Consider the following 24,909-nt stretch of genomic DNA (forward strand, 5'->3'; position numbering starts at 1 on the left):
GTATATTTGCGTGTGTGGACGTATGTGTGTATACATTGTGTAGGGGGGTGGGTTGGGCCATTTCTTTCATCTGTTTCCTTGCGCTACCTCGCAAACGCGGGAGACAGTGACAAAGCAAAATAAATATATATAAATAATAATAATAATGATAATATATATATATATATATATATATATATATATATATATATATATATATATATATATATATATTTTGAAGGTTTGTTGAATGTGTTTGATGATAGAGTGGCAGATATAGGATGTTTCGTCGAGGTGGTGTGCAAAGTGAGAGGGTTAGGGAAAATGATTTGGTAAACAGAGAAGAGGTAGTAAAAGCTTTGCGGAAGATGAAAGCCGGCAAGGCAGCAGGTTTGGATGGTATTGCAGTGGAATTTATTAAAAAAAGGGGTGACTGTATTATTGACTGGTTGGTAAGGTTATTCAATGTATGTATGACTCATGGTGAGGTGCCTGAGGATTGGCGGAATGCGTGCATAGTGCCATTGTACAAAGGCAAAGGGGATAAGAGTGAGTGCTCAAATTACAGAGGTATAAGTTTGTTGAGTATTCCTGGTAAATTATATGGGAGGGCAATGATTGAGAGGGTGAAGGCATGTACTCACTCCATCTCCTTCTCACATCACCACTACTTGTTATCACCTCCCCATTTGCGCTCTTCACTGAAGTTCCCATTTGCTCCCTTGTCTTACGCACTTTATTTACCTCCTTCCAAAACATCTTTTTATTCTCCCTAAAATTTAATGATACTCTCTCACCCCAACTCTCATTTGCCCTCTTTTTCACCTCTTTCACCTTTCTCTTGACCTCCTGTCTCTTTCTTTTATACATCTCCCACTCAATTGCATTTTTTCCCTGCAAAAATCGTCCAAATGCCTCTCTCTTCTCTTTCACTAATAATCTTACTTCTTCATCCCACCACTCACTACCCTTTCTAATCAATCCACCTCCTACTCTTCTCATGCCACAAGCATGTCTCCATGGTTGTTTAATTTGTTTATGGATGGGGTTGTTAGGGAGGTGAATGCAAGAGTTATGGAAAGAGGGGCAAGTATGAAGTCTGTTGTGGATGAGAGACCTTGGGAAGTGAGTCAGTTGTTGTTCGCTGATGATACAGCGCTGGTGGCTGATTCATGTGAGAAACTGCAGAAGCTGGTGACTGAGTTTGGTAAAGTGTGTGAAAGAAAAAATTAAGAGTAAATATGAATAAGAGCAAGGTTATTAGGTGCAGTAGGGTTGAGGGTCAAGTCAATTGGGAGGTAAGTTTGAATGGAGAAAAACTGGAGGAAGTAAAGTGTTTTAGATATCTGGGAGTGGATCTGGCAGCGGATGGAACCATGGAAGCGGAAGTGGATCATAGGGTGGGGGAGGGGGCGAAAATCCTGGGAGCCTTGAAGAATGTGTGGAAGTCGAGAACATTATCTCGGAAAGCAAAAATGGGTATGTTTGAAGGAATAGTGGTTCCAACAATGTTGTATGGTTGCGAGGCGTGGGCTATGGATAGAGTTGTGCGCAGGAGGATGGATGTGCTGGAAATGAGATGTTTGAGGACAATGTGTGGTGTGAGGTGGTTTGATCGAGTAAGTAACGTAAGGGTAAGAGAGATGTGTGGAAATAAAAAGAGCATGGTTGAGAGAGCAGAAGAGGGTGTTTTGAAATGGTTTGGGCACATGGAGAGAATGAGTGAGGAAAGATTGACCAAGAGGATATATGTGTCGGAGGTGGAGGGAACGAGGAGAAGAGGGAGACCAAATTGGAGGTGGAAAGATGGAGTGAAAAAGATTTTGTGTGATAGGGGCCTGAACATGCAGGAGGGTGAAAGGAGGGCAAGGAATAGAGTGAATTGGAGCGATGTGGTATACCGGGGTTGACGTGCTGTCAGTGGATTGAATCGGGGCATGTGAAGCGTCTGGGGTAAACCATGGAAAGCTGTGTAGGTATGTATATTTGCGTGTGTGGACGTATGTATATACATGTGTATGGGGGTGGGTTGGGCCATTTCTTTCGTCTGTTTCCTTGCGCTACTTCGCAAACGCGGGAGACAGTGACAAAGCAAAAAAAAGAAAAAAAAAAAAAATATATATATATATATATATATATATATATATATATATATATATATATATATATATATATATGAAAACCCATATCCACACATATACATGCATATACATATCAACTTATACATACGTACACAAACACACCAAGCAATATACACATATACATACATATGCACATATTCATAATTGCTATTCTTCATCCATTCCTGTCACTACCCTTCCCCACAGGACAGACTGATGGATATAGATGGATATAGATGGATAAAGAAAGATTGTTAAAGGCTGTAGAATTAGTATTTGGATACAAGGTTGTGAGATATAATAAAAGTGGAAATGCATGGTGGACTCATGAGGTGAGACATGCTGTGGAAGGGAAGAAAAAAGGCATATGGTAGACTGCTCAAAAGGAATGCAACAGTGAAAATTCAGCAAAGGAGGAGGAAAGAATATATATGTTAGCAGAATGTTAGGAAGCTGTTAGAGTAAAGCAAAGAGTAGATGAGAAGCTGACAGCGTAATGCAAAGAACAGATGAAGATTCTGGAAGAAAGCTGAATAAAAAGTTTAAGGAAAATAGGAAATAGTACTGGAAAGAGGTGAAAGAGGAAAGGGGTGGAAATAAAAGTGGACACAAATGCGAGAAGTAAGGTAGGGGAGTTCTTGAATCAAGAGGAGGAAGTGAAAGGCAGATGGAAAGAGTATGTTGAAGAACTGATGAATATGGGAGAAAGTGTGGCAGCAATTGTTATATGCATGGGTAATGAGAATGGAAGGAAAAGAATACAAGTGCAGGGGCCTATAGCAAGAAGGGAGGCAAAAAGGGTGATAATAAGGCTGGAGGCAGACAAGGCATCTGGTGTGGTTGGGATCACAGTTGAATATTATAAAGTATGGGGGACAAAGTAAGACAGAGTAGATACATTTCATATGCAATTTTGCATGGAAGCAGAAGGTTGTGCCTGAATATTTGATGAAATCTTTTATTGATCCTTTATTTAAAGGAAAAGGTGCTAAGGACATATTTATACTGCTGTTGAATTTATTAAAAAACGGGGTGTCTGTGTTGCTGATGGGTTGGTATGGATTTTCAATATATGTATGGATTATGGTATGGATATATGTATATATATATATGTATGGATTGGCACAATGCATAGTTTCATAAAGACAAGGGGGAAAAGGTGAGTGTTCAAACTACAGAGGTATAAGTTTGTTGAGTATACCTGGTAAGTTGTATGGGAGGGTATTGATTGAAAGGGTAAAGGCATATGCAGAGCATCAGACTGGGGAGGAGCAGTGTGGTTTCAGAAGTGGTAGAGAATGTGTGGATCAGAAGGCATATGATAGGAATGATAGAGATCCTTTGTAGCAGGTCTTAAGAATATATGACATGGGAAGAAAGCTGCCAGAAGCAGTGAGAAGTTCTTATCAAGAGTTTAAGGTTTGTGTATGAGTAGAAGGAGAGGAGAGTGAATGGTTCCAAGTGAAGGCTTGTCTGCAGCAGGGGTGTGTGAAGTTACCGTGGTTGTTCAATTTGTTTATGGATGGGGTGGTGAGAGAGGTAAAAGTGAATCAAGTCTTGCAGAGAAGGGTGAGTATTCAGTCTGTGGGGGATGAGAGGACCTAGGAAGTGATTCAGCTGTTGTCTGCTGCCAATACAGCAATGGTGGCATATTCAAGTGAGAAACTAAAGAAGTTAGTGAATGAGTTGAAGAGTATGTGAATGGAGAAAGTTGAGAGTGAATAAATAAAAGCAAGGTTATTAGGTTCTGTGGGGTTGATGGACAAGTTAGTTTGGGTATGAGTCTGAATGGGAAAAAAACGGAGTAAGTGAAGTGTTTCAAGCATCTGGGAATGGACATGGCAGCGTATGGAACCAAGTGAAAATGAGTCATAGGGTGGGGGCAAAGGTTCTGGGAGCACTGAAGAATGTGTGGAAAGAGAGAACATTATCTGAGAAGGGAAAAATGGGAATGTTTGAAGGAACATTAGTTCCAACAGTATTATATGGATGCGAGGCATGGGCTGTGGATAAGGCTGTGCAGAGGAGGGTGGATGTGTTGGAAATCAAATTTCAAAGGACAATATGTGGTATGATGTGCTTTGATAGAGTAAGTAATGAAAGGATAAGAGAGATGTGTGTTAACAAAAAAAAGTATGGTTGAACAAGCAGAAGAGGGTATGCTGAAATGGTCTGGACATATAGGGAGAATGAGTAAGGAAAGGTTGACAAAGAGGATAAAAAACAAATGTGTCAGAAGTAGAGGGAGCAGTGAGAACAGGGAGACCAAACTGGATATGGAAGGATGGAATGAAAAAGGTTTTGACCAATCAGGGACTGAAGATGCAGGAGAGTGAAAGACATGCAGGGGATAGAGTGACTTGGAATGATGTGGTAAACTTGGGTCACAGTGCTGTCACTGGACTGAACTAGGGCATGTGAGGCATCAGCGGTAAACCATGGAAAGATCTGTTGGGCCTGGTGGTGGATGGAGAGCAGTGGTTTTGGTGCAATGCACATGACAGCTGACAGCCTCTAAAAAAGTAACGGCTAACCCTATCATTTAGTACACTATGTCTGAACACAAAATCTTGTCCTTGGTACTCATAGGTAAGTAGGCCTTCTACTGCCATAAATCATCTTCACCATTCATCATAGAGTCACTATGTTCATACCATCTCAGCATGCTTTCATCAAAACATTTATCACATGATTTCATCACCCCACATTCTATTCTTTTAATACTGCATAACTAATTTGCATGTGCTTTGGAAATCTATCATCCTTAAGGATGATGTGGAACAGGTACTCCTTCATGCAAACTTCTTGTCCTTAGATATTTTAAGACTTACAAGTTACTTTTAACCCCTCTTCCTGGCATCACCCAACCTTCAACTATTACCATCTTTTACAACACAATCAATTCCCAGGTCTCTAAATACACCAATGTATTCTAGTTTTTCACTATTCAAATTGAGACTGTTTCAACTATGTTTCAACTATCCCTCTGTTTCATGCAAAAAATATTTACCTTTACTGAAATGAATTTTCATCAAATTTTCACCAAAGTATTTCACTGTTTGTTCTAATTAATAATATAAAGTAGATAACAACTCAAAAACAGATTCCATTCACACTAAATCAATGATAAAAACACTCATCGCTCAATAATATTCAAACAGAATCTTTAAGACATTTCCTTCATGTGAGCATCCTCTAAATATTAAACATGAGCGCAATCTGAGGTCTTTCATGCGACAAGATGACCAGCCATGTTTAAAAAGTGGAATAAAACTTTATGTCAACCATGCCTGGCTACAGAACTGAACCTGAGTCTTACAGGGTGAATATAAAGGAAACTATCACTACACAATGTTACTCACAGAACCTTTAAATCCTTCACTTCTTTTCACCACCTCCTATTGTCATATGATTATGTTGAGGCCCAAACATATCACATACTGACACCATGCATACCATATGTTAAACTTGCCTACCTTTCTTCTCTAGGCCCTAAACTATATCTCACAGATTGTGAAAACGTGTCTCCTCTGAACTCATTCTACTATTCATTCCACTATTGACTGATTAAAAAAACAAATGTAGCACAGCAGTTGAGCCAATGATAACAAAATGAGAATTCACCTGAGTTCTTGGCAAAGTTTTTGATGCTCACTCTCCATGCCCAAGATCGCTAAATTCAGATACTCGCCCTCCTCCTGTACACATTTCAGTTCCTGGGTCAGCCTTGTAAAGACAGGAAAAAGATAAAAATTCATCTATTTCATATCAACAGTGATATCTAAGTTAAAGACAATCAACACCATAAAACCATCTTCACAACAATGAGCATCCCCTCCAAAGCATTAGTGATATATCATCTTACTGACACACATATATATCACTATCCCATCCTTATCTTAAGTAACCAAGAGACCTGTCATATCTGTCTTGTGATCAGCATGATATGGAATCAGTTCCAGCACTAGCCAATATAGTATCACTGAGGGGCCAAGCTATGTACTAGCTACTGCATATAAGTAAACTAAAGCCTCAAAAGCATGGGGTACTGGCCAGGAGATTGTCACCAAAGGAGTCACAGTATGTGCTAGCTACTGCATATAAGTAAACTAAAGTCTCAAAAGCAAGAAAGTACTGACCAGGAGAGTGTCACCTAGGGAGTAAAAGTGTGTGCTAGCTACTGCATATAAGCAAACTAAAGCCTCAAAAGCAATGGGGTACTGGCCAGGGGAGTGTCACCTAGGGGATCACGGTATGTGCTAGATCCTGTGTCTAAGCAAACTAAAGCTTCAAAAGCCAGGAGATACTAGCCAGAAGTGTTACCTAGGGGATCACTGTATATTTGAGCTACTTTATGTAAGTAAAGCCTCAAAAGCAAGAGGGTACTGACCAAGAAAGTGACTAACTACTGCATGTAAGTAAACAAAAGCCTGAAAAGTGATGGGATACTGGCAAGGAGAATGTCACCTACGGGATTAAAGAATGTGCTTGTTACTGCATGCAAGTAAACTAAAGCCTCAAAAGCAAAGGGGTACTGGCCAGGAGAGTGTTACCTAGGAGTCAAAGCATGTACTAGCTACTGCCTGTAAGGAAATTAAAGGCTCAAAAACAATATAGTCGTAAAGTAGGCTTCCATTTATCAGAACCTTATCTACCAAAATCTCAATTACTCCCACTTATCATCTCTATTACCTTTTCTTTGTGTCTAAGTCAAAGCTATTATTATACAACACACGTTTAAGAATAACAGTTTGGATGAGCCTTGCATATCAGCCTCCTGTTATATATACCACCTCAATACCTATGAGACTGGCTAGTGCAGTACAGTGTCAATATATTTGAGAGTGTAATGCATGGGAGGCATTTCAAGAATCACTATCTTCCTTTTCAAGAAGCATTTTATTCAATAAAAAACATTTATACCTTCAACTGACTGGCAAGTGTAGATTATTATATTTCTTTTCCTTAGTTTTAGGTCATACAGTTCGATTTTGCCTTTCTTGATAGTTCATTTGCTCCATTCCCTTAATTCTCCTTCTCTTGATTCTGAATTCTCTCTCATTTGTTTGATCTTTTCATTAGTTTTGGTGAAGACCATACAACACAGAAGTATTACGTTTTCTTTTTTTTTTTTTTCATTTGCTTTGTCGCTGTCTCCCGCATTAGCGAGGTAGCGCAAGGAAACAGACGAAAGAAATGGCCCAACCCCACACACACACACATGTATATACATACACATCCACACACGCAAATATACATACCTATACATCCCAAAGTATACATATATATACACACACAGATATATACATATATACACATGAACATAATTCATAGTCTGAATTTATTCATTCCCATCGCCACCTCGCCACACATGAAATAACAACCCCCTCTCCCTCATGTGTATGAAGTAGCGCTAAGAAAAGACAACAAAGGCTACATTCGTTCACACTCAGTCTCTAGCTGTCACGTAATAATGCACTGAAAGCACAGCTCCCTTTCCACATCCAGTCCCTACAGAACTTTCCATGGATTACCAAGGACGCTTCACATGCCCTGATTCAATCCATTGACAGCACGTCAACCCCGGTATACCACATCGTTCCAATTCACTCTATTCCTTGCATGCCTTTCACCCTCCAGCATGTTCAGGCCCCAATACCTCAAAATCTTTTTCACTCCATCTTTCCACCTCCAATTTGGTCTCCCACTTCTCCTCATCCCCTCCACCTTTGACACACATATCCTCTTGGTCAATCTTTCCTCACTCATTCTGGCAAGGAGAATGTCACCTACGGGATTAAAGAATGTGCTTGTTACTGCATGCAAGTGAACTAAAGCCTCAAAAGCAAAGGGGTACTGGCCAGGAGAAAGTTACCTAGGAGTCAAAGCATGTACTAGTCGAAGCATGTACTAGCTACTGCCTGTAAGGAAATTAAAGGCTCAAAAACAATATAGTCGTAAAGTAGGCTTCCATTTATCAGAACCTTATCTACCAAAATCTCAATTGCTCCCACTTATCATCTCTATTACCTTTTCTTTGTGTCTAAGTCTCTCCATGTGACCAAACCATTTCAAAACACCCTCTTCTGCTCTCCCAACCACACTCTTTTTATTACCATACATCTCTCTTACCCTATTATTACTTACTCGATCAAACCATCTCACACCACAGACTGTCCTTAAACATCTCATTTCCAGAACATCCACCCTCCTGCGCACAACTCTATCCATAGCCCACGCCTTGCAACCATATAACATTGTTGGAACCACTATTCCTTTAAACATACCCATTTTTGCTTTCCATGATAATGTTCTCGACTTCCACACATTCTTCAATGCTCCCAGAACTTTCGCCCTTTTCCTCACCCTATGATTCACTTCCGCTTCCATGGTTCCATCCGCTGCCAGATCCACTCCCAGATATCTAAAATACTTCACCTCCTCCAGTTTTTCTCCATTCAAACTTACCTCCCAATTGACTTGTCCCTCAACCCTACTGTACCTAATAACGTTGCTCTTATTCACATTTACTCTCATCTTTCTTCCTTCACACACTTTACCAAACTCAGTCACCAGCTTCTGCAGTTTCTCACATGAATCAGCCACCAGCGCTGTATCATCAGCAAACAACAATTGACTCACTTCCCAAGCTCTCTCATCCACAACAGTCTGCATACTTGCCCCTCTTTCCAAAACTCTTGCATTCACCTCCCTAACAACCCCATCCATAAACAAAATAAACAACCATTGAGACATCACACACCCCTGCCGCAAACCTACATTCACTGAGAACCAATCACTTTCCTCTCTTCCTACACATACACATGCCTTACATCCTCGATAAAAACTTTTCACTGCTTCTAACAACTTGCCTCCCACACCATATATTCTTAATACCTTCCACAGAGCATCTCTATCAACTCTATCATATGCCTTCTCCAGATCCATAAATGCTGGATACAAATTCATTTGCTTTTCTAAGTATTTCTCACATACATTCTTCAAAGCAAACACCTGATCCACACATCCTCTACCTTTCTGAAACCACACTGCTCTTCCCCAATCTGATGCTCTGTACATGCCTTCACCCTCTCAATCAATACCCTCCCATATAATTTACCAGGAATACTCAACAAACTTATACCTCTGTAATTTAAGCATTCACTTTTATCCCCTTTGCCTTTGTACAATGGCACTATGCAAGCATTCCGCTAATCCTCAGGCACCTCACCATGAGACATACATACATACATTAAATAACCTTATCAATCAGTCAACTATACAGTCACCCCCTTTTTTAATAAATTCCACTGCAATACCATCTAAACCCGCTGCCTTGCCAGCTTTCATCTTCCACAAAGCTTTTACTACCTCTTTTCTGTTTACCAAATCATTTTCCCTAACCCTCTCACTCTGCACACCACCTCGACCAAAACACCCTATATCTGCCACTCTATCATCAAACATTCAACAAGCCTTCAAAATATTCACTCCATCTCCTTCTCACATCACCACTACTTGTTATCACCTCCCCATTAGCCCCCTTCACTGAAGTTCCCATTTGTTCCCTTGTCTTATGCACTTTATTTACCTCCTTCCAAAACATCTTTTTATTCTCCCTAAAATTTAATGATACTCTCTCACCCCAACTCTCATTTGCCCTCTTTTTCACCTCTTGCACCTTTCTCTTGACCTCCTGCCTCTTTCTTTTATACCTCTCCCACTCATTTGCATTATTTCCCTGCAAAAATTGTCCAAATGCCTCTCTCTTCTCTTTCACTAATACTCTTACTTCTTCATCCCACCACTCACTACCCTTTCCAATCTGCCCATTTCCCATGCTTCTCATGCCACAAGCATCTTTTGCGCAAGCCATCACTGCTCCCCTAAATACATCCCATTCCTCCTCCACTCCCCTTACCTCCTTTGTTCTCATGTTTTTCCATTCTGTACTCAGTCTCTCCTGGTACTTCCTCACACAAGTCTCCTTCCAAGCTCACTTACTCTCACCACTCTTTTCACCCCAACATTCTCTCTTCTTTATCTGAAAACCTCTACAAATCTTCTCTTTCGTCTCCACAAGATAATGATAAGACATCCCTCGAGTTGCACCTCTCAGCACATTAACATCCAAAAGTCTCTCTTTCGCGCACCTATCAATTAACATGTAATCCAATAACGCTCTCTGGCCATCTCTCCTACTTACATACGTATACTTATGTATATCTCTCTTTTTAAACCAGGTATTCCTAATCACCAGTCCTTTTTCAGCACATAAATCTACAAGCTCTTCACCATTTCCATTTACAATACTGTACACCCCATGTACACCAATTATTCCCCCAACTGCCACATTACTCACCTTTGCATTCAAATCACCCATCACTATAACCCAGTCTCGTGCATCAAAACCACTAACACACTCACTCAGCTGCTCCCAAAACACTTGCCTCTCATGATCTTTTTTCACATGCCCAGGTGCATTTGCACCAATAATCACCCAGCTCTCTCCATCCACTTTCAGTTTTACCCATATCAATCTAGAGTTTACTTTCTTACACTCTATCACATACTCCCATAGCTCCTGTTTCAGGAGTAGTGCTACTCCTCCCCTTGCTCTTGTCCTCTCACTAACCCCTGACTTTACTCCCAAGACATTCCCAAACCACTCTTCCCCTTTACCCTTGAGCTTCATTTCACTCAGAGCCAAAACATCCAGGTTCCTTTCCTCAAACATACTACCTATCTCTCCTTTTTCTCATCTTGGTTACATCCACACACATTTAGACACCCCAATCTGAGCCTTCGAGGAGGATGAGCACCCCCCGTATGACTCCTTCTTCTGTTTCCACTTTTAGAAAGTTAAAATACAAGGAGGAGAGGGTTTCCAGCCCCCCGCTCCCTCCCCTTTACTCACCTTCTACGACACGTGAGGAATACGTGGGAAGTATTCTTTCTCCCGTATCCCCAGGGATAAATTTTCTTTCTATACACAATAAAAATTTTCATTAATAGGTTTTTCTCTTGGTTTCAAGTTTCAAAGTTCTCAGATGCATTACTCACTTATCTAGTTAAATAGTGAAATCTCACTATGTTCTCTGAATGCTAGTTGTTAACACCACAATCTTTCAGCCTCCATCACTTTCTCTGTTGGGTTTTTATATAGTCACCAATGTATTCTTATAATCCATCAATCTTTTGCTTAAATCTGTTTTTGTTACATTATACCAAGTTTACTTATGTCCATTTGTAAATCATAACTGAGTCTTTTTGCATCCCAATCAGATCAGTTTCAGATCCAATCATTTTGCTTAAAAGGGCTTTATCAGCAAAGCTCCTTACTATGCTTTCCCTCACTTTGCTGTCAGTGTCTCCAATGACTGTATGATTGTAATTAAAAGTACAGAACCTAATGCAGCTCCTTGTGGTGCTCCATTTGCAACTATCTTAAAGGGTGTGTTGGTTACAAACTCTTTACTTCAACTTTTTTTTATCTTACCTTCAGTGACTTGTTTAGCTACTTTCTCTTGCAAATTTCTGCTGTTCACTTTTTAAATACTCTTACAAAGTCAAGGAAAACAAAGTCTGTTCTTTTTCCCTCCAATAAACTTTTGCATGGATCACTGTAATAAAATAATAATTGGATTTGTATAATTTTTCCTAAAACAAATTCATGTTGGCCTTCATTTATGTAGCTGTCCTTGATTAGATGTTTTATCATATGTCTTTTTGCTACTCTTTCAAAGACTTTTATCACATGCGAAGTCAAGCTAGCCTGTGTTTATTGTTTACATGCTAGCTTGGATCCTCCTCTGTGTGTTGGTGTTACATATGCCAATTTGTGAATGTCTGTAATTTTGCTTTCATCCACACCTTGCTATTACTGTTTTTGTCTTTTTGAAGAATATGGCTGAGATTCCATCTGGTCCCACAGCTGAATTTTCTTAGAATTCATCAATCACACAGATTATATGATCTGATATTTCAATATCTTTGACTGTATTTTCATCATAAAAGTCAAAGTTACTCAATTAAAATCCTGTATACTTCTTTAGTATCATACCTTCTTTAACTTTTCTCCTATCTATAAGGGTCCAATCTCTGATTTCTTGTTTTTTGCTTTATTCAGGTATGTGAAGAGTAACTCAGTTCCTTTCCATGTTCTGTATAATTCTCTCTTCATTCACTCATTGTTGTTTTCTATGGTGATTTCATTGCATCTGCATTCATTTTCTCATCCAGTCCTTTTATTCTTGCTTTTTTCATAACAAACCTTTTCTTCTTTTTCCTTGCTCTCCTTAACTTCATCCCTTGGTATATTCCATTTTGTAATTTGTGTCTTCTTTGTTAGTTGCTCAACAAATATTTGTCCACATCTTTTCACAGTATAATCTTTTTATCATACAGGTTGTAATTGCTGATGATCTAATTCCAATTTGTGTTCACAATCCTTTGAATTATCTCTTTTCAGTCTGATCCATCATGTTGAAAATTTAAGTAAAACCACTTATACCCTCTAATGCTGTATCACTTTTGCACTCATTAGTTTCCACTAAAATTTTTTCTCTGCATTGGATGGCCAACATATGGTCACAGGCTACTTATAGCCTAGCCTGACATTGCTTAGAAAAGGCTGGGGAATGTCATAACCAGGCAGAACTGCAAGGGTGTGTCAAGGCAGCCTTTTGTTCAGCATATCTGACTGGGTGTTTTATGGGAGTAAAGAAGCAAGTAATCATAAGTGACATACTGCCATTACTATTTCAGTTTTGTACATCACTTCTTTGTACTCCTATAAAATAATCATGTTTCTGAAGTATAACATGCACATCCTTAACCATGAAATGTTCATTATAAAACCCTGTCTCTGTAGAGGCATTCCCCTAACACCCACTTCCCACATGCCATCACTGGGTCGTCCAGGAAAATAATTCCAGTGGTAGCAAGTGACCAATGTTTTATGTGCTTCTATGTCAGAAAACAGTGCCATATCATTTGTAAAATTAAGACATATTCTATTATTCCTTCCTGTCAGACCATGAATAAATTGCAGAAAAATGAACACACATTCACATAGATTAGTCTTTAACTTTCTTCTCTTTCATCCGCTGATTCAATTTCTTTTGTAGCTGTATCTACACTTTCAAGCTATTCAGTAACATGGAAGCCCATATCATTATTGTATTCTGCTTCTCTATTCACTTTGATATTTCTTTCAACTTTTGTTAAAGTCACTCTAAAGATACATATTTTCTTATTTCTTTAATGGCACAAGATTTATTCTGTTTATTGCTCAGATATTCACAATGATCATTGCACATTATTGTGACTTATCTTCATTATCTGCTTTTTTCTAGCTTATCACAGACAAATATTGTTATATCATGTTTGAATATGGTTCCATCTGCTCTTAATGTTTCAAAGTGCTCTTAGTATGATTCACCTTTCACTTTTTTATCACACCAAGTCTGCGACATTAATCAGGAATGTTATCATCTTTTGTATGCTTAATGATGTAATTCACTTTGATTCTAGAGTTATCACTTATAAGACTGTATATTTACACAGCAAATATAATCTCCCATACATTCACAGTTTATGTTTCCTTAGTTGGTTTTTAATTACTGTCTTCCCTCATAGTTTAATTTCTTATTTGTAGGTACTTCATTTGTTTTTGAAAGAGCTGTGTTCTGTCTCAATCATGTTATGTGTTTTTATTGGCATTCTGTTCCCGTTTCCTGGTCCTCAACTAAAAAAAAAAAGAGTTCTGCTGGTGTAGTGCAGGGATTTTTGAACTAGTCACAATCTTGTTTGTTCTTCTGAAATGATTTGTTTCTAAATGTTTCATATTCTTGCTAATATTGGTTCATTATATCATACTACCTTTCCAGTCAATGCTAGCATAGTTTTTCTATAATCATATTTCAGCCATCTTGATTTTATCTTTGTGTGGCATTTCTATTGATTTCCATATTTCTCCATCTGTTTTCTAGATTATCTTTGTTCCTTATTTTCTTAATTATCTCCACTTCTGTTCCAATCTTCCTCAAAAACTATTTCCATTTATGATCATCATTTCCTTTCCTTCTTGCATTTTCTTTGTTTTCTAAACTGACTCTTGCATTTTCATCATATTCCACCACTACTATAAATTTCTTTTACATCCTTAATTGTTTATACAGTAAAATGATAGAGCTAACACAAATGACACCACACATCTTGCTTGATGAATGCAATCATTATTCTCAGCTGCCACATTTATTTATTTTATCTATTTTGCTTTGTCGCTGTCTCCCGCATTAGCGAGGTAGCGCAAGGAAACAGACAAAAGAATGGCCCAACCCGCCCACATACACATGTATATACATACATGTCCACACACGCAAATATACATACCTATACATCTCAATGTACACATATATATACACACACGGACATATACATATATACACATGTACATAATTCATACTGTCTGCCTTTATTTGTTCCCATCGCCACCTCGCCACACATGGAATAACAACCCCCTCCCCCTCATGTGTGCGAGGTAGCGCTAGGAAAGACACCAAAGGCCCCATTCCTTCACACGCAGTCTCTAGCTGTCATGTAATAATGCACCAAAACCACAGCTCCCTTTCCACATCCATACCTCACAAAACTTTACATGGTTTACCCCAGACGCTTCACATGCTCTGGTTCAATCCATTGACAGCACGTCGACCCCGGTATACCACTTCGCTCCAATTCACTCTATTCCTTGCACGCCTTTCACCCTCCTGCATGTTCAGGCCCCGATCACTCAAAATCTTTTTCACTCCATCTTTCCACCTCCAATTTGGTCTCCCACTTCTCCTCGTTCCCTCCATCTCCGACACATATATCCTCTTGGTCAATCTTTCCCCACTCATTCTCTCCATGTGACCAAACCATTTCAAAACACCCTCTTCTGCTCTCTCAACCACACTCTTTTTATTTCCACACATCTCTCTCACCCTTACATTACTTACTCGATCAAACCACCTCACACCACATATTGTCCTCAAACATCTCATTTCCAGCACATCCACCTTCCTGTGCACAACTCTATCCATAGCCCACGCCTCACAACCATACAACATTATTGGAACCACTATTCCTTCAAACATACCCATTTTTGCTTTCCGAGATAATGTTCTCGACTTCCAAACATTCTTCAAGGCTCCCAGAATTTTCGCTCTCTCCCCAACCCTATGATTCACTTCCGCTTCCATAGTTCCATCCACTGCCAGATCCACTCCCAGATATCTAAAACACTTTACCTCCTCCAGTTTTTCTCCATCCAAACTTACCTCCCAATTGACTTGACCCTCAACCCTATGGTACCTAATAACCTTGCTCTTATTCACATTTACTCTTAACTTTCTTCTTTCACACACTTTACCAAACTCAGTCACCAGCTTCTGCAGTTTCTTACATGAATCAGCCACCAGCACTGTATCATCAGCGAACAACAACTGACTCACTTCCCAAGCTCTCTCATCCACAACAGACTGCATACTTGCCCCTCTTTCAAAAACTCTTGCATTCACCTCCCTAACAACCCCATCCATAAACAAATTAAACAACCATGGAGACATCACACACCCCTGCCGCAATACATTCACTGAGAACCAATCACTTTCCTCTCTTCCTACACGTACACATGCCTTACATCCTCGTTAAAAACTTTTCACTGCTTCTAACAACTTGCCTCCCACACCATATATTCTTAATACCTTCCACAGAGCATCTCTATCAACTCTATCATATGCCTTCTCCAGATCCATAAATCCTACATACAAATCCATTTGTTTTTCTAAGTATTTCTCACATACATTCTTCAAAGCAAACACCTGATCCACACATCCTCTACCACTTCTGAAACCACACTGCTCTTCCCCAATCTGATGCTCTGTACATGCCTTCACCCTCTCAATCAATACCCTCCCATATAATTTACCAGGAATACTCAACAAACTTATACCTCTGTAATTTGAGCACTCACTCTTATCCCCTTTGCCTTTGTACAATGGCACTATGCACGCATTCCGCCAATCCTCAGGCACCTCACCATGAATCATACATACATTAAATAACCTTACCAACCAGTCAACAATACAGTCACCCCCTTTTTTCATAAATTCCACTGCAATACCATCCAAACCTGCTGCTTTGCCGGCTTTCATCTTCCGTAAAGCTTTTACTACCTCTTCTCTATTTACCAAATCATTTTCCCTAACCCTCTCACTTTGCACACCACCTCGACCAAATCACACTATATCTCCCATTCTATCGTCAAACACATTCAACAAACCTTCAAAATACTCACTCCATCTCCTTCTCACATCACCACTACTTGTTATCACCTCCCCATTAGCCCCCTTCAATGAAGTTCCCTTTTGCTCCCTTGTCTTATGCACTTTATTTACCTCCTTCCAAAACATCTTTTTATTCTCCCTGAAATTTAATGATACTCTCTCACCCCAACTCTCATTTGCCCTCTTTTTCACCTCTTGCACATTTCTCTTGACCTCCTGCCTCTTTCTTTTATACCTCTCCCACTCATTTGCACCCTTTCCCTGCAAAAATCGTCCAAATGCCTCTCTCTTCTCTTTCACTAATAATCTTACTTCTTCATTCCACCACTCACTACCTTTTCTAATCAACCCACCTCCCACGCTTCTCATGCCACAAGCATCTTTTGTGCAAGCCATCACTGCTTCCCTAAATACATCCCATTCCTCCCCCACTCCTCTTACCTCCTTTGTTCTCACCTTTTTCCATTCTGTACTCAGTCTCTCCTGGTACTTCTTCACACAAGTCTCCTTCCCAAGCTCACTTACTCTCACCACCCTCTTCACCCCAACATTCTCTCTTCTTTTCTGAAAACCCCCAGAAATCTTCACCTTCGCCTCCACAAGATAATGATCAGACATCTCTCCAGTTGCACCTCTCAGCACATTAACATCCAAAAGTCTCTCTTTCGTGCGTCTATCAATTAACACGTAATCCAATAACGCTCTCTGGCCGTCTCTCCTACTTACATACGTATACTTATGTATATCTCGCTTTTTAAACCAGGTATTCCCAATCACCAGTCGTTTTTCAGCACATAAATCTACAAGCTCTTCACCATTTCCATTTACAACACTGAACACTCCATGTATACCAATTATTCCCTCAACTGCCAACTTACTCACCTTTGCATTCAAATCACCCATCACTATAACCCGGTCTTGTGCATCAAAACCACTAACACACTCATTCAGCTGCTCCCAAAACACTTGCCTCTCATGATCTTTCTTCTCATGCCCAGGTGCATATGCACCAATAATCACCCATCTCTCTCCATCCACTTTCAGTTTTACGCATATCAATCCAGAGTTTACTTTCTTACACTCTATCACATACTCCCACAACTCCTGATTCAGGAGTAGTGCTACTCCTTCCCTTGCTCTTGTCCTCTCACTAATCCCTGACTTTACTCCCAAGACATTCCCAAACCACTCTTCCCCTTTACCCTTTAGCTTCATTTCACTCAGAGCCAAAACATCGAGGTTCCTTTCCTCAAACATACTACCTATCTCTCCATTTTTCTCATCTTGGTTACATCCACACACATTTAGACACCCCAATCTGAGCCTTCGAGGAGGATGAGCACTCCTCGCGTGACTCCTTCTTCTGTTTCCCCTTTTAGAAAGTTAAAATACAAGGAGGGGAGGGTTTCTGGCCCCCTGCTCCCGTCCCCTTTAGTCGCCTTCTACGACATGTGAGGAATGCGTGGGAAGTATTCTTTCTCCCCTATCCCCAGGGAACAGCTGCCACATACATTACATAATTACCAACTTTTGGTTCATCTGGGACTGATTTTGACCACAGCAACTTTTTCTTTTAAATGTTTCTGTAGCTGTTCCATGCACGTTTCTTACTTCTCGTAGTACACTGAATTAACACTATAGCTTCCTGGATTGGCTTGTCATATATTCTTCTCTGGTTCATTTTCAGTACGTTCCATGTATTTTTGGAGACTCAACAACTCTGCATCTTCCCTGTTAAGAGGCTTTCAGGTTTAACACATTTTCTTCTAAACTTTCAATTAAGGGTGAGAGGGAGAGAGAATGTAGTACCTACCTACCTAACAGTACACATGACAAGATATTGCCATGATGGCAAGGATAGTACAAAATATATTCACTCCTGCTCAAATATGTTTGCAGATGATCCAAAGGTCATGAGGAAAATGAAAAACAAGGAGGATTGATCAGCTGATGAAATTCAACGTGAGCAAATGCTAATGCTATGAACCCTTTCTCGACCCAAAACTTAACTGTTCAAAGTTATTATTATATTATCATACTTAGTCGCTGTCTCCCATGTTAGCGAGGTAGTGCAAGCAAACAGGTAAAAGAATGGCGCAACCCAATCACATACACATGTATATACATAAACCCCTACACATCCACATATACATACTTATACATTTCATGTATACATACACATACTTATACATATGTACATGCTCATCCTTGCTGCCTTCATCCAATCCTGTTGCCACCCTACCACACATGAAATGGCACCCCCCCCCTCGTGCACACAAGGTAGTGCTAGGAAAAGCCAACAAAGGCCTCATTCATTCACACTCAGCCTCTAGATGTCATGTGTAATGCACCGAAACCATGGCTCCCTTTCCACATCCAGGCCCCACAAAACTTTCCATGGTTTACCCCAGACACTTCACATGCCCTGGTTCAATCAATTGACAGCACGTCAACCCTGGTATACCACATCATTCAAAGTTATCTTCATTAAATTCCATTAGGTTCACTTCTGCCCATTGATAAATTGCAACTCCATCTGATGTGTTTTTAGTCCAATGATTTTGCTTACTCTAGTGTCCTTTTATACTTCTTTCAGAAAATTTATTACATATGAAGTTAAGCTAACTAGTCGATATTTTTACCTATAAGCTTAGATCCTTCCTTGTGAATCATTGTTACATATGCCAATTTTTTGAGTCTTCAATTTTGCTCTCATGCAGACTTTGCCTTTACAATAACATCACTATTTTTGCTATTGTTGTTTTATCTTTTTGTGGAATATGACCAGGATTCCATCTGGTCCTGGGACTAAAGTTTCTTTGATAAGCTGATAAGTCACTTTAATCATACTGTCTTCCAATGTTTTCATATCTATGAGCACATTTTAACCATACTGGTTAACAACAGTTCACATTCATATTTCTCCTAACATTTTGAGATGAATATTGTTTTATACTGTTCAATCAACATCTAGCATACTTCCTTGAAGTCATTTTCATATCTATCTCCAACCTTAAAGGGGCCAATCTCTCTTTTTCTTCTTTGTTCATGTATGTAAATAGCAACTTTTGGATTCCTTTCCATGTCCTTATACAGCTTTTTCTTTATTCACATTTGTTCTTTTCTATGGGATTTCAATATCTCTACATCTCCAATCTTTATTCTCTCATGTAATTCTCTTACTCTTGATTCTTTTGTTATCCTTTCCTCTTTTTCCATTATACTTTTTTCTTTTTCTTTATTCCATCCAAAGTTTTAAATGTTATTCATTCTGCACTTGTTTCCTCTTTTGAGGCATGTGTTCAAAAATTATTTGGCCTAATCTCTCACAGCACCTTTTGGTGTTAATCATCAGTCTAAACTGTCACTGCAAAAATTTATATCACTCTACCCATTGTCTTTTACTACAGTTGTTATACTGTGTTAACAATCAATCATTTCCATTGTATAAGCTGCAGTGATTTCGATGATATTATGATCTGATAAACTTCAATTATCTACCTCTATATCTGGAAATGGTGCCACATAATTTGTAAAAATGAGATCTGAGTTTCTCCTCTTTTTAGTGTGTTGTTTACATGAACAAGGCTGAATGAATTACATAATATAATTAGTCTCTGGAGCTGTCCTCTTTCATTTGCTGACCTATTGTTCTTCTCTTCATAACTGTATCTGCATCACATCCATGAGCTATTCCTCTTTCCTGCCATGAGAGAGAGAGAGAGAGAGAGAGAGAGAGAGAGAGAGAGAGAGAGAGAGAGAGAGAGAGAGAGAGAGAGAGAGAGAGAGAGAGAGAGAGAGAGAGAGAGAGAGAGAGAGAGAGAGAGAGAGAGAGAGAGAGAGAGAGAGAGAGAGAGAGAGAGAGAGAGAGAGAGAGAGAGAGAGAGAGAGAGAGAGAGAGAGAGAGAGTTAAATAGGCATAAAGACCATACAGACCCAAGATCCAAGTGAGGTGGTCTGTAATTAAAAAAGTAATAGAAGAGAAGGATAGAAAAGCAAAGGCTCTCTCCCCATCCTCCACTCCCCCAAGCACACTTCGGATGGAAAACAGGTACAAATACACCTTGCAAAATTAATACGCCTGAAAGGGAATTCTTATAGGAAAGTCATAAGTTAGAATGAACATAAATATGCCATACATCCCATCACCAATGACATGCATCCCTTCACTCTTTCTTATAAGACGTTATTAATGATAAATTTCAGCTCCAACTGATGCTGAAAAGTGATACAGTAATTCTTATTTACTCTCTCAAAGCAGGTGACATGGGGGTAATCAACATAGTTATGTTACTGCAACATGACCAGGAAGACATCAGTGGTGGCATGATATACCACTGCTTTATGATGACATTAAATGAATTATCCAATAACGGAGAGTGACAAGTGATGACCAAGCCTAAATTTGAAAATATCAAGGGTGCTGCTATGAACAACAGTTTCTGGGAGCTTAATTCATGCAACAATAATGTTATTGGTAAAAAAATATTTCACTCAGTCTAAGTTAACTCAGTGACCTCTAAGTTTTAATCCATTTCCTCTTGTCGGTACTGCAGTAACTACAGTAAAGAAATGTTCAATATCGACACTGTTGATTCCTTTAAGTATTCTGAAACATTCTATTAATCTGCCCTGGAGGTGCCTCTTGCTTTGGTGGAACAGGTATAATTCTCAATCTCTCATCATATGGTTTGTTACACAAGGAAGGAATCAATTTAGTAGCTCTTTGCTACACTGCTTCCAATTCAAGTATATCCTTAATTACTTGGAGGGCCTAAAACGACACTGCATATTCAAGGTGTGGTCTAAATAGAATTAGGAATGGTGGTAATATCACATCCTAGCTTCTGTAGGTTAAATTTCTATTGATAAATGTTAATATCCTATTTGCTTTCTTAGCAGTTTCACTGCAATGATGAGAGAATTTGAAGTTATAGGGGACAGTAACCCCTAGATCTCTCACACAAGGGGTGTCCTTTATCTTGTGGTCCATCAGTTCATAATCAAATTCTTTGTTTAGGTTTCTTGCTTGTAACAGCTGACATTTACTGATGTTAAATGTCATCTGCCACTGACTAGACCATTCTGTGATTTATCTAGATACTCTTATAATCGAAGCCTATTTGCCAATCTTTGTGTCATATGCATATTTGGAAACTACGTTACTCAGCCATGTACAGATCCCTGTAATGGGTGAACACAATGATTCCCCATTCATTACAACTCTTTGTTTCCTATCACGTAATCAGGGTTCTATCCAATTTCCTATGCAACCAGTCATCCTCAAGGCCTGGACTTTGTGCATCAATTCAATGTAAGAGACTTTGTCAAAAGCTTTCTGGAAGTCCAGAAATAATACATCTATTGCTTTTGTCTTGTCATGGGTATTGAATAATCTATGATAAAATTCAGAAAGTTATGCAGGTTATGATCTGTCCCTTCTAAAATTATGCTGTTCATTATTGATCAGACTGCGTTGTTCCTAATAGGCTACAATTTTATCTCAAATAATCAGCTCCAAAAGATTACATATAACTGATATGAAGCTAATAGGATGGTAATTACCATAATATTCGCAGCTGTGGGACTTTTCCATCCGGGAGAGATTTATTGAAAATATGGGTGAACAGTCCAATAATTTCATGTTTGATGTTTTTAATTACTAGTGGATAGAAACAATCAGGACCTAGACTTTTAATAGTCTCACACTTATATATCTGTATAGTTTCAACTTACCTGTTAGTGCTTCTCTAACCATGACAGTAAATTCTTGTATCATGTGAGTACTGTTTATCACCATCTCACAATTTATGTCACCACTTTCTAGCATTAAAACAACTGAAAAACTTGTTCTGGGTTACTGCTTTGCTTTTGCTATCTACAATGGGTTCCCCAACTCGTTTACTAAGGGTCCTATTCCACTTCTTATGTGTTTCTTACCACTGATATATCTATAAAATCTTTCAGGATGTCTATTACTATCTCCTGAAATTTACTTCTTATTCTCTTTTGGCTTCTTTGATAAGGCCTTTCACTTGCCTTCTGATTGTGTTATGTTTCATTACAAAATTTTTCTTTTTTACATACTATTTGCTATTTCCCACGCCAGTGAGGTAGCGTTAAGAACATTGGACTGAGCCTTTGAGGGAATATCCTCACTTGGCCCCCTTCTCTGTTCCTTCTTTTGGAAAATTAAAAACAAGAGGGGAGGATTTCCAGCCCCCACTCCCTTCCTTTTAGTCGCCTTCTACGACACACAGGGAATACGTGGGAAGCATTCTTTCTCCCCTATCCCCAGGGATAGAGTATATTTCTATGCTGTCTAGCTCTTGCAATATCTTGGGAGTACCATTCAAACTTGCTGTTGGTTATATTGTTTTTGTCATGCAGGAAAATGAATGTGACTTGATGGTGCATAAACTGATGCTTAAAACTGGCCTACAATTACTCTGGAGATGAACTAACAAGGAAGAGACTCTTTCATGCATTGGACAGTCCATTAAAATTCACTCTTTTAAAGTGAGGGGTAATAACGCTGGTCTTAGGGAAGTTTATTTTGATATTCATGTGGAATCTAACCATGTTATGGTCACGAGTGCCTAAATGTTCTCCAACATGGGTACTAGTTACAAAGATTAGACATAAAAAAAGTAAGTAACCTAATCGGTAAGACTCTTTCATGCATTGCACAGCCCACCCTTTTAAAGTAAAGGGTAATAATACTGGTTTTAGGGAAGTTCATTTTGATATTCATGTGGAACCTAACAATGTTATGGTCACGAGTGCCTAGATGTTCTCCAATATGGGTATTAGTTACAAAGATTAGATATAAAAAAGTAAGTAATTTCATTTTTCTCTCACAAAAGTTTTCACCTCTAATTAGTTACAAACAAATTCAAGGAATTCTTGTGAAGGAATTCAAATGTAAATTTACATGTTAATTTTTCAGCCTCTAGTCTGTACTAAAGGCAGCTTTACCTATCATGTATGACTGCCAGATATCATTACTACCAACAATTGCACAGGAAATGAGAAATTGGCAACACATAGTAGTAAATGGCAAACCTCATCACACCCATGTTCAATGTCCTGGAAAAGTGACCTTCTGGTAAGTTTGGATTTTTTTATTCCCCACCATAATTTTCAGTTCTCTACCACAAAAAGTCCAATATTCGTAAATTCATGGAAAAGTGAAGTAATGTAATGTTTGGATTTCTTTCTAACTGTTTTACCATTTTAATCTTTAATTTCATAATGTTTCTAAGTATTCATATACTCAGCCTAAGAAAGGAGTCAATGTTAAAGATAAACAGTATAGAAGAACTCTCTATAAGAGAACTTAGTTTTAATGTCACCTTCCTTTATCCCACTGGTCAAATGAAAGTACAGTATCTTTGACTGAATAATAAAAAGGAGTGATCTTCTAACAGGCTAAACCCCCAATTTCAGCCTTTATGCTTACTCCTACACCTTCTATCTGCTGGGATATGTAAGAGTGTCCCTCTGCTGAAGATGAGAAGAGAGAGTAACATATACAGATCTGTCCAACACAAAGCTTATATCTAAGTCTTTATACAGATCTTGCACATTTTTATACAGATGGTTAGTTAGGAAATGTACAATGGTCCCTTTCTTGGAGACGCAGAAGGAAAACTTTACAAACAAAGATCCAACACAAAACTTCACATCCAATACCTCTTAATAGATGGACATTTGGGATCTGTAAGCTGGTCTCTCTCATGCTGAGCTGCGAAGAGCTGCTTCTTCAGATCTGCCTCCCGGTTGGCCATGCCCTTTTGCAATTCAAAGATGTTCATCTCATACTTGCACTTCTCTGCCTGCAGGGATTCCAATTCTGTTCTGTTGTCCTGCAGCACCTTGATCTCTGGAAATACAAAATACAGGTATGTCAACTATGTGAAAGGTTAACAATCATGTGTTTACCTGAATTCGTGAGTGGGTCTATTAATGTATGGTGCTCCTAAAAGAGGCACCTACAAGAGGTGACTGTTTCAAAGTTTACAGAAAGTAAATCAAAATATAAAAATACATACAGAACAGAAACATGTGAATCATGCAACAATGAAGAGTGAAATTCACATTCCGATCAAGTTATCTGTTTTTAATTACAACAAAATGAAAATGCCAAGGTCACCTCAGCACCACAATTTACCCTAATCCTAACAAATTCAGTAAAGATAAGGATTAAGGGACAACATATTCCTCCCAGTCCTGACCTGTGCAGATAGATCATAGACATGGGATGAGTCATAGATGTCAAGACTCTTGGCTGTGGAAATGAATTATTTGAGAAGAGCATGTCCTACGACTAGTTGAAATCAAGAAAGTAATGAAGGGGTTTATGAGATATTTGGTATGGCAAGGCATACAAAGAGATTAAATTGTGGAGTAACAGTCAAAGAGACATAATACATATTATGATATGGTTTGGGCATGTGGAATGAAACCAAAATGGG

General features: G+C 38.9%; 1 protein-coding gene across 1 annotated transcript in view; it reads right to left on the minus strand.

Moving 5' to 3' along the window:
* The window catches only part of LOC139765410 (uncharacterized), a 183,459-nt gene that overhangs the window by 57,051 nt on the left and 101,499 nt on the right, over positions 1 to 24,909 (minus strand). Inside the window, exons 4-5 of the mRNA XM_071692769.1 lie at positions 24,128 to 24,317; positions 5,724 to 5,825 (exon numbers count right to left, since the gene is read on the minus strand). Of these exons, the coding sequence (XP_071548870.1) occupies positions 5,724 to 5,825; positions 24,128 to 24,317 (292 nt within the window). The remainder of the gene's footprint in view (positions 1 to 5,723; positions 5,826 to 24,127; positions 24,318 to 24,909) is intronic.

This window comes from Panulirus ornatus, chromosome 55, assembly GCF_036320965.1.
Source record: "Panulirus ornatus isolate Po-2019 chromosome 55, ASM3632096v1, whole genome shotgun sequence".
NCBI classification, from domain to species: domain Eukaryota; kingdom Metazoa; phylum Arthropoda; class Malacostraca; order Decapoda; family Palinuridae; genus Panulirus; species Panulirus ornatus.